Source organism: Mus caroli, unplaced genomic scaffold (genome assembly GCF_978045245.1).
Source record: "Mus caroli unplaced genomic scaffold, Mus_caroli_1 scaffold_4, whole genome shotgun sequence".
Taxonomy (NCBI): Eukaryota; Metazoa; Chordata; class Mammalia; order Rodentia; family Muridae; genus Mus; species Mus caroli.
The window spans coordinates 67,392,232-67,403,294 of NW_028227259.1; the positions used below are offsets into that span (position 1 = coordinate 67,392,232).

Genomic DNA, 11,063 nt, shown 5'->3' on the forward strand with positions numbered 1-11,063 from the left:
TGCCCTCTGCTAGCCTCTGAAAGCACAGGCATGCACATGGTGCACAGACGTGCATGCAGACAAGATACCTAAAACATACAACAATAAAAAAAAATTTTTTTAATGCCATTACTCAGGAGGCAGACACAGGAGGATTCCTGTGAGTTTAAGCACAGCCTGCACTACAGAGCAAGTTCCAGGACAGTAAAAACTACACAAAGAAACCCTGTCTTAAAAAACAAAACAAAACAAAAAAATAAAAACAAAAAGAAATGAATGATTTCAACCCAAAATATAATATCCCACTAATTTTTATTAGCAAACACTAGCGGCAAACTTGGGCTAAAAAGCACAAATTCCCACATTGTAAAGTCAGAACCATTTTTAGGTTCTTGCTGATATGAATGGTACTATTATTAGAACTCCCCAGAGCAGCAACACCATTGAGGTGGATATTCTTATTGCTGTGTGTCACACGTTCCTTCTGCCTGGTTAACCAGCTTAACACTAATGGATGCTCTTAGGTTTGCCCAAAAAAGTCCATGCTTGTTCTTCTCTGTGGGCCATTCCAGATAGGTCCTTCGTGCCATGAGAGTTTTGAGCTTGTGGTAATTGGTAGGGATGGAGTACTGGGGAATGGGTGCCAGCAAGATGAGGATTAAGTTATCAGAGCCTTCATGGAAGAGATTATGATGGGCAAAATAGAGTTCATAATGGCACCACTCACTCTGGATGAAGTGGGGAGACAGCACAAAGATGGACTTGTAACTCTTCTCAATGAAATTGATGATGTTCTCCACAATGCTCTTGCCAGGGACAAAGTTCCTCTCATGGAGGCAAATCCGGATGTCATCTTTCTCTAGGTTGGGTAGTAATTCGTTCTTCACCCAGGCAGAATCATGCCCACTGTATGAGACAAAAGCATGGAACTGGAGGTTTCTCTGGAGTTCCTCTAAGGGGATGTGCCTGGCCCTGTGCCTGGTCTGTGTCCACTGACACAGCATCCTCACATACCAGGGCAGGTCAAAGTAGAGACAGAGGAAAGCCCCAGTGACAGCCAGCACCAGCATAGTGGCCCCGATGGTGACAGTCAGCAGAACAGTATCACAGGACAATGGAGACATGTGGAAGTCCTGCAGTGCGGTTCCCTTAGAGCTTTCTGGGTAGTCACAGCTGTAAGAGTCAGGCCAGCCCTCCACCACTTCTCTTGCTATCTGGCCTATGTTCTTGACAAAGTCCCTCAGCTCACATGTGCATCGGAATGGGTTGTTTCCTGCTGTTAGGGATCTAACATTCTGACAGCTCTGGAAGAAATCCTCAGAGGGATGGGAAACTGAGTTATGGTCGATGACCAGCACAGAAAGGCTGCTGAAGGCCCCGCATCCAGGAAGGTCAGTTAAGGAGTTGGATGCTACATTGAGTTCCTGCAAAGCCTGCAGGCGGGTGACATCTTTAGGGATGCTCATTATCCTGTTGTTGTGAAGGTCAAGGACCTTGACCTTGGGAGGTAAGCATCTAAAGACAGAGCCTGTAAGCATATTCGAAGACAAATTTAAAACTAACAAACTCTGGGTCCAGGAGCATGGGATTCCCCTATCACTGTACCTTAGAGAATTCTGGCTAATGTCTAGTTTTTGTAGGGATGTCATCTTCGCAGATGTGAGAATTATATTCTCAAGGTTTTTTAACTGATTCTTTTGTAAACTAAGTGTTTTCAATCTAACTAAGTTTCTACAATCTTTAAAAACCATGTCTGTTAAAAGGTTATCTGTAAAGTCCACATGCAGAAATGGGCTAACTTGGGACGGGCACAGCATGTGGACCATGTGTGTTCCAGACATTGTAAAGTTTTGGATGTTCATATTGGCAAAGATACTGTATATGTAACTTTGGGGGAAGCTGAAGACATCAGTGACAACTTGATGTATCGACAAAGCCTTCAAAGAAGTGTCAGAATAACTGAACATCCTGAAGTCAAGTTGACCTTGTAGCTTCACATTTGAAATTGAGAAATATTTGACTGGCGTATGCCAAACTATCTGGAGGATATTAATGAAGAAATTCCACGTTGTTTCCACATTGTTCAGGGTAAGATTTGAGAGCTTTGGATTCTTTTTAAGCTTTGACAAAGCACGTAAGAAATAAGAGCAGCCCTGGTCTTCAAGCACACACTTGATGTTAGACAGTTCCAAACCGATCGTAGTGCTGAGGGACACATCCAGAAGAAAATGGAATTCTCTTTTCGACGGGAAAACAATATGCAGAGTCTCAGTGCTAACGCACTGAAGAGACTCGGGGTCTTCTTTTTCCCCATAAGCATCTCCTAACACCAGCAAAACTTTATTGATGTTCAAATGAGCAATCAGCTGCACACTTGAACTTTGTACCCGAGAACCGCTCAACCCCAGGAACTGTAGTTGGGACATGTTGCCAAATTCTTTGCATATAGGCAGGGCATCAAAGGCATTAAAGGAGAGGTCCAAATGCTTGAAGCTGACTGTTGGGTGGCACGAGATCACCTTTAGCTCATTGTGGGACAAATCCAAATATTCCAGCTCTGTGTTGAATTTGAAAACACTGATATTAAGATACTGGAGTCTGTTGTAGGACATTATCAGGACCGTCAGCTTGGACAATGAGACGATGTCAGAAGTCTGAAGCTCAGATATGTTGTTTTGTGATAGATCTAAGATAGTTGTTTGCAAGGGTAGGCCCTTGGGCACTCTGGTAAGGTTTGCGTTTGGCCTCTTTATGATAAGCTCACATTCCTCAGATAATTGGATTTTCATAAGTGTCAGTCCTAAAACAATGATACAGTAGAAGATGAGGGAATTTGGTTTAGTCATTGTATGGCCATAGACATTCCTGAGGTTCCTGCTATTCTTCAGAGCATTGCCACATGGGTATAGGTCCTAGAAAAAAAAATTACATCACATGATTATATTAAACTAGGCATTAAACCTTTTTCTTATTAGCGATTCGTGAAATGGAGGCTACATTCTTTAGAGGAATACAATCCAAAACCTGGAAGATTAAGTTAGATGGATGGTGGATAGATAAACAATAGATAGTATAAACTCTAACCAGATAGATAGATAGATAGATAGATGATAGAGAAATGAATATGGATTAGATATAGATGTAGTTATAGATAGATGATTAGATAAAGATATATACATGTATGTATGTATGTATGTATGTATGTATGTATAAAATGTGTGTGTATGCACATGGGCCACAGTGTATGTGTGGAGGACAACCTATGGGAGGGGTCAATTCCCTCCTTCCATTGTGAGATCCAGGGATTGAACCAAGTTTCTCAGGTTCGGCAGCATGTGCCTTTACCCACTCAACCATCTTGCTAGCCCCAAACAACTTTTGATATGGCAGGAACTGGAGGAGGCTCCAGAGACACCAGAGCCCTGCCGATGCCTGGCTTTGCACTCTCGTCCTCCAGAATAAACTCCTGTTGTTTTAAGCCTCTAAATCATGACTGTCTATTACAGGAGCTATAGGGTTGGAACAGAGATGGCCCATGGAAACTCCTCATCTTGGATAATTTAATGTTAACATGATACAAACTAGAGTTTTCTGAACGGAGGAAATCTCAGTTGAAACAATGCCTCCCTAAGATCCAGCTGTAGGGCATTTGTTAATTAGTGATTGATGAAAGAGGGCCCAGCCCATTGTGGGTGGGGCCACTCCTGGGCTGGTGGTCCCCGGTTCTATAAGAAAGCAGGCTGAGAAAGCCAGTAAGCAGCACCCCGCCATAGCCTCTGTATCATCTCTTGACTCCAGGGTCCTGCCCTGTTTGAGTTCCTGTGCTGACTTCCTTCAGTGATGAACTATGATATGGAAGTATAAGCCAAAAAGTTCCTTCCTTCCCGAGGTTCTTTGCCATGGATGGTGTTTTATTGTACCAATCGTAACCTTAACTAAGACTCTCCCCTGGCTCTGACCCTGTCACACTCATTGAGAAGCCAGGCTGAGACTTCATGCCCTTTTATGCTTCTACATGAGAAGTTCAGGTACCCCACAGCTTTCTTAAGAGACCCCTGGGTCACTGTGTCATGACCCTCCTGCTATCAATGTTTGTCACCTACACAGGTTTTGGGGACTAATTTTGGTCTTACCCAAAAGCTGATAAAGATCACAGTAACTGGTCATTCATTCATTCATTCATTCATCCATTATTTAACTAATCCATATACACTACTCACCCACTAGCCATGTTTTAGGGTCTAGACACAGAACACAGGGCGTAGACAGAAGAGGACAAAGTCTGATTCTCAAGACAAAGACCTGATGCTAAATAACTAATTATAATTTCATGGAATGGTTACGTGTAATCTAGAGAAATGAATCAGGGCCAGGCAATGGTGGCGCACGCCTTTAATCCCAGCACTTGGGAGGCAGAGGCAGGCGGATTTCTGAGTTCGAGGCCAGCCTGGTCTACAGAGTGAGTTCCAGGACAGCCAGAGCTACACAGAGAAACTCTGTCTCGAAAAACAAACAAACAAACAAACAAACAAACAAACAAACAAACAAGCAAACGAATTATGGTACCAATAATCACCGAGGCAACACTGAGTAATTCGTTTTGATTCATTCACTAGAGAAAGTCTTTCAGAGATGACCCCAAGGTAGACACAGGATGAATCCAAAGAGCCAAAGAAAAAGCCTGTCTTGCAGAAGAAAAGGCAAACACAAAGTCTTGAGATGAGACTGAGGTGAGCTGATCTGAGGAACAGGGAAGTCAGGGATAGTCTGGGGTAAAGCAAACACAAGAGACTTAGGGCCAAGATCACTCAAGACCTTGTGAGTCACGGCAAGGAATTAGGGTTAGGTTCTTAATTGGTCACTTTTCTCTGCTGTGATAAAAGCAACCCGAGGAAGAATGGGTTTAGTTAGGTTTTGGTTCCAGGCGGACAGAGTCCATTATTGTGAAGAAGGCATGGTTGCTGGAGCAGGAAGCTGGATAGTCACATTTTCATCCGTACACATGAGAGAGAGAGAGAGAGAGAGAGAGAGAGAGAGAGAGAGAGAGAGAGAGAGAGAGAGAGAGAGAGAGAGAGAGAGAGACTGAGACAAGGCTATAAATCCTTAAAACCCACCCTTACTGTGACACATACTTCTTTCAAAAGGCCCCACCTCCTAAAGACTAGCCTCCCCAAGCAGCACCACCTACTGGGACCAAATGGTCAAATACATGAGCCTATGAGGGCACTTGTCATTCAAACCACAACAGATCCTAAGAGTCACAAAGATATTGAGTTATAATAATGCATGCATCCATCCATTTATCCAGCCAATATTGGAGGTATTTAAACATGGAAAAGCTTCAGAAAATCTTTTTTCATTCATTCAGCCGATGGATATTTCCCCCTCTCAAGTGTGAGACATTGTTTGGTTCCCATTGTTCTGGTAATCGACCCATATGATGCTGTCCTGCTGTCCTCTGTCCAGTGGTATATGAGAACAAAGGCAGCTGTGTTGAGATGAACCCTAGAGGCACTTCAAATGTAAGCTGCACAGCTATGCAGTTGTCTCTGTGAATTTTAAAACTCCCTAGAATGTCACTAGAAAAACGAGACACCAGGACCAACCAAGATCCAGACTCCTGCCCACATGTCCTTCACCATACATCAGATAGCACAGACAGATCTAAAGAATTCAATTCTCAGAAATATACCTGTGCTATAGAAGTTCCAGGCTACACATGCAGGCCTCTCTGCTTTCCAGAACCCTCCCTGGACTTACGTTTCTGTAGGGGTGTCCACAATTGCCTCTGCTCGCCTGAGTTCTTCACCAGCTGCATTCACAAACACTCTGAGCAAGAAAGATGACAGAGCTTCAAGATTCTTGGGAAAAGCAAGACCGACCTTTGCATAGCATCAATTGCCCTTGGAAAAGCCTCGGAATATTCCAGTTATCCTAGCCCAGCACTCCAAAGAGCGACTCACACAAGGAGCCATATTTAAATGGGTGTTATGGGTCTGAATGGGCCCCCCTGAAAGTTTTGAACTTGAATCTTCAAGGGGGTGAGATTAGGACCCAGGCCCCTGGGAAGGTAGAAGTCATGGAGGCAGAAGTCTCAAGAATGGGATAAGGTCCCTTTGGAAAGGACATCATAGGACTCTCTGCCTGTTTCTTCCAAGAAGACATAAGATGTTGACCATCCACAGTAAGAGATCTTTTGTCAGGTCCCACGCATAGAGCACCCTCAACATGGACTTCCAGCTTTTGGCACTACTAGGATACATTTCTCTTGCTTTGGAGTATGTGTGTCTGTGTGTCTGTGTGTGTCTGTGTGTGTCTGTGTGTCTGTGTGATTGTGTGTCTGTGTCCATGTGGGTCTGTGTGTGTGTGTGTGTGTAGTCCCACAGATCAAACTCAAGACCCAGCACATGCCAGGCAAGCTCTCTACCATGAGCTACACCCCTGGCACCAGGATCCTGTCATCTGAAGGTCACTATTGTTCTTGTTAAAGCAGCTTACTCAATCTTAAGAAGACAATGAAAATCAAAATAATACTCAGTTACCTCCTGGGTAATTCCTGAATACTGGCCAGGGCTCAGTATCCCAGGACAGAACAGCATGTTATAATCAGGTCAGAATAAACATAATTGGGCTCAAGACTTGGACTTCCCTCGTTATTTCTTCGTGTGATCTAAACCGGAGACTTTCCCCAAAGTCAAGCCCAGACTCCAGTGAGGCAGTAGTCAGCACTGTTGGGCATAAAATGTGGAGACGTCTCCATGATCAAGGTGAAGTATCTTTGTTCCCTTCATAGCAACCTCAAAGGGTTAGAATCCACCTACGGTCGGGTATGCAATGAAACAGCCTGGCCCAAGCATGTGAACACTGAGCCTCTGCTCTGCGCTTACCTCAACCAGTTGATTCCAGAGCCCTTTCACTTCAAGTCATTAATGGGAGGTTCTCAGTTCGAAAAACTCCTTTCTCATTTATATAATTAAGAAATCAAGGGCTGGAGAGATGGCTCAGAGGTTAAGAGCACTGACTGCTCTTCCAGAGGTCCTGAGTTCAATTCCCAGGAACCACATGGTGGCTCACAACCATCTGTAATGGGATCCAGTGCCCTCTTCTGGTGTGTCTGAAGACAGCTACAGTGTACTTACATACATTGAACAAGTAATAAATGATTAAAAAATAATTTTGAAAAAGAAATTAAAATATTAGGACTAGTGAGATGTCTTAGCAGCTAAGGGCAGTTGCCCCCCAGCCCTGACAACCTGTGAAGCACACAGGAGGAGAGAATCGGCTTCATAAACTGTCTTCTGACCTCCACATGTGCACACGCAAACACACACACTCAAAAGATTTTTTTAAAAAGCTAATTTTTAAAGAAATCAAAGTATTATATACATAAAGAAATAAATTTTAGATGCTTGTAGAATCTCTAAACTGTAGATATCAAACTCACTAAAGTCACTAAAAATCAATGTCTAAATTTTCTAGTCCAAACAAAAAAGAAACTCTTGTTGCTACTATTTCTTCTGTTTTTGTTGCTGTTTCTTTTTTTGTTTTGTTTTTTAGACATCCTCTCAACATATAAGCCTTGCTATCCTGGAATTCAGTTTGTAGCCACATAAACCAGGGTGCCTTCAAACTTGCAGTGAGCCTTCTGACTCAGCTCCTAGACTGCTGAGATGACAGGTGTGTAGCACCATGCCCTGCCAACATACTGTTGAACAAAGTCTTAGGGAGAGTCAATGACCCCCATCTATTTCAGAACCCCCACACTACTTTAACATGAACAAAAAGGATAATTCATTAATCGAACAAAAGGGAAAATGGAAAGAAAACTTTAAAAGCCTGAAAAATCCTCAGATATATTTATGTCCATCTTTATGATCCAAGACAAGCTTAGCTGCCACCCAATCACAGAAGGAAGTGACCTTATGTGTTACCTCTGCTCAGAAACTCTGGGGACATCAAATCAGGGTTTGGCTGGTTTTAAATGGTAACACCCACACAATGAACCTCACTCATTCAGTTCTGCAAGCATGCATGAAAAGCTTGCTCTATGCCAGAGTAACTATTAACCACGCTGGAAGGTCCCACAGAGGGCAAGAGAGTTCCTGGGCTTCCTGTGTGGCTGGGGAAACTTCTGCACTGATCAATTTGGATGGAGCTTGGAGAGCATTTTCAAAGACTACGACTTCACCTTGGTTTCCAGCTCCCCAGAACAGTGCCAATCGTCTGAGCAAAGAGACAAGTATATCTAGTAAGAATAACCCAGGATAAAAAATGAAAATTAGCCTCCCCATTAAAACCAAGGAGCTGTGTGCATCACAGAACCTCTCCAGGAGAAATGAACTATACAATCCAGTCTCTTTCACTGGCATAATGGAGCACCTGTGACAGACGACTTGATAAAGAAAAGAGGCTAATTCTACTTACAGTTCTGCTCCACCGACAAGGGGTCAGTCACATCCTGCGATGACCCTGAGAGCAGGATCCCAGCGCAGCACCCGGAGAGAAGTGGGGACACGTGTATGCCTTCCAGTCACATCTCTGCTTCGATTAAGCTAGCAGTATTTATTCATGGACTTCTACTCTGGTGATCTGATGGATTCCAATCCTAGTTTCCTCGAAAAGGACCACCCCCAAATGCCATGGTCAGCCTGAGCTTCCGCTCTCTTCATGCCTCAGAGAAGGTATCCAACATGTGGGCTCTTGGTAGACACACTCAAGTGTTTGTGGGTCACAACATGTTCCATCTTCATGAACATTTCACGGAGAGGAGGATGGATGGGGGAGAAAGAGAGGTTGGGAAGGTCATCTAAAAATCAAAACAACCGTGTCCAAAAGCCAAAAACCCCTGTAACAAAGTATTCATACACACACACACACACACACACACACACACACACACACACACAGAGAGAGAGAGAGAGAGAGAGAGGAACACACAAGGTCTTGAAAATAAATCACATGAAGGGAAGCTTTTCTCTGAATTAAATTAGACAAAGATTAGTTTCAAATCACACAGTCACAGTAAGTAAATATTGCTACTTAGAGAAACATCCACAACTTGATCATAGAGACAGACGTTTCCATTTCTACATGGCAACTAGCACTGGCCTTGTTTTTAAAAAATAGAGTAATTTGTCTTACTTACCAAGACAACCTTACCCGTCCGACAGAGCAGTAAGAAATTCAAGCTCCTACTTCCTCCAACATTTAATTGGTAACTGCTTTCTGCATTGAAAGAAAGGGCTCTTTACTGCCACCTAAGGCAAATTACTGGAATTGCACCATATCTTAAAGAAAACTAATTGGTAGACATATACACAAATGGAGTTGTATCCTTATGGTTCTACATTTTACTACAATAGGCTCATTGTTGTCCCCACTAATGGGGTGAACTGGTAGACTTTCATTGGCTGAATCCGACCTGCGGTGGCTGTGAATGCTGGATTCACATCTCTTTTGCTGTGAATGCTGGTGGGTCTCATCTCTTTTGCTTTTCCTCTGGCCCTTTGCTCATTGTCTAGTGACTGAGCAGAAGTCAGGGGGCAAGATCAAAGTTTTACAGGAGATTTTTTTCTCTTTAAGAGAAAAGATGATTTGTGAGAGGCTCGTAGGACAAAGACTCGTCGCGTCTTTTGGGCCACTAGTTTTCAAATGCGATTTGGAGCAAAATTTCTCCACAGATATTTTCCAACTTTCTTCAAAACATCACCTTTTAAAACTCTGTTCTGTTGTTTTGTTTTGTTTTGTTTTGTTTTTAAAAAAAAAAAACATGCCACCAGGGTTCTGTTTTCTCAGAGAAAATGCAAGCATCCAAGATGCCTCCTCTAGCTTGATTTTGGCCAGCCATCTTAAAGGATCTATTCTGGGGGTCACACTCCTGTAAAACAACCCCAACAAAAGGTCAGTTGAAGCTAAAGAATGACAACTGCCTCCACTCTTGTCCTCAGCCCAGTGTCCGGTCACAGTGTGACTGTGGGGACCACCAAACCCCCTCTTCCTCTCCCTCCACGCACCTCCACGGTAACCAGCTTTTCTACTCTACAGACAGCGAGGTTCACTTCCCCCAAACTAAGAACACCAGGATTGGTGTTGAACACTTTGATCTTTCTCTGTTCCCCAACTCAGAATTTGTTTAGTGGAGAATATTTAATTCTGGTAGTCGACAACCAAGAACAAGAACAGCCAGCCATCACAGCTCTTGACTACCCCTGTCTCCCAACCAGAATTTGTTTAATCAGGTAAATGTGGGGCTTGATAAAGTTCTGAAACTGACCAAAAAAAACCCCAAAAAAACAAAAACAAAAACAAACAAACAAACAAAAAAGAAGCACTAGCCAGGTGTGGTGGCTCATGCCTTTAATCCCAGCACTTGGGAGGCAGAGGCAGGTGGATTTCTGAGTTCAAGGCCAGCCAGGTCTACAAAGTGAGTTCCAGGACAGCCAGAGCTATACAGAGAAACCCTGTCTCAAAAAACAAACAAACAAAAAGAAGCACTAGATCATCACACACACACACACACACACACACACACACACACACACACACACCCGACAGACAGACAGGCAGACAGGCAGGCAGGCAGGCAGGCAGACACACACACACACACACACACACACACACACACACACACACACCTTCTTCCTTTAAACTCATAACTGGAGATGGAGAATGTCTGAGAATTCAGCCCTTGGCTCCTGTAGTAGTCAGGGTTCTCTAGAGGAACAGAACCAACTAAATGGCTGTGTTTACATACAGGGGTTTTATTAGAGTCGCTTACAGGCTGTGGTCCTGCTAGTTCAACAGTGGCTGTCTACAAGTGTCCAGTAGTTTTTTGGTCCACGAGGATGGATGTCTTGACTGGTCTTGAGTCTACTTCAGAATCTTAAAGAAGTAGGCTTTAGTAACAGGGAATGAACGGACATTGCAGCTAGAGCAAGGACAAGCAGGCAAAGAGCAAAACATCTCCCCTCTTCCTTGTCCCTTAAATAGGCTGCCAAGAGAAGGTGTGGCTCAAACTTAGGGTGGGGCTTCTGATCTCAAATGATTGGATTTAAGGTGTGTCTTCCTACCTCAAAAGACCCAAT

General features: G+C 43.5%; 1 protein-coding gene across 1 annotated transcript; it reads right to left on the bottom strand.

The window, feature by feature from the left end:
• Window positions 1–305: 305 nt before the first annotated feature.
• Window positions 306–9,178, bottom strand: Tlr1 (toll like receptor 1). The gene is made up of 4 exons (XM_021163718.3): window positions 9,125–9,178; window positions 8,404–8,723; window positions 5,740–5,808; window positions 306–2,891 (listed from the first exon to the last, which is right to left on the bottom strand). Exon 4 carries the CDS (start codon window positions 2,823–2,825, stop codon window positions 438–440), a length of 2,388 nt encoding a protein of 795 aa, XP_021019377.2. The 5' UTR covers window positions 2,826–2,891; window positions 5,740–5,808; window positions 8,404–8,723; window positions 9,125–9,178; the 3' UTR covers window positions 306–437.
• Window positions 9,179–11,063: the final 1,885 nt, after the last annotated feature.

Excerpts from the sequence above, each read along its gene's own strand:
- Tlr1 (XM_021163718.3), bottom strand. The coding sequence starts at position 2,825 with ATGACTAAACCAAATTCCCTCATCTTCTACTGTATCATTGTTTTAGGA.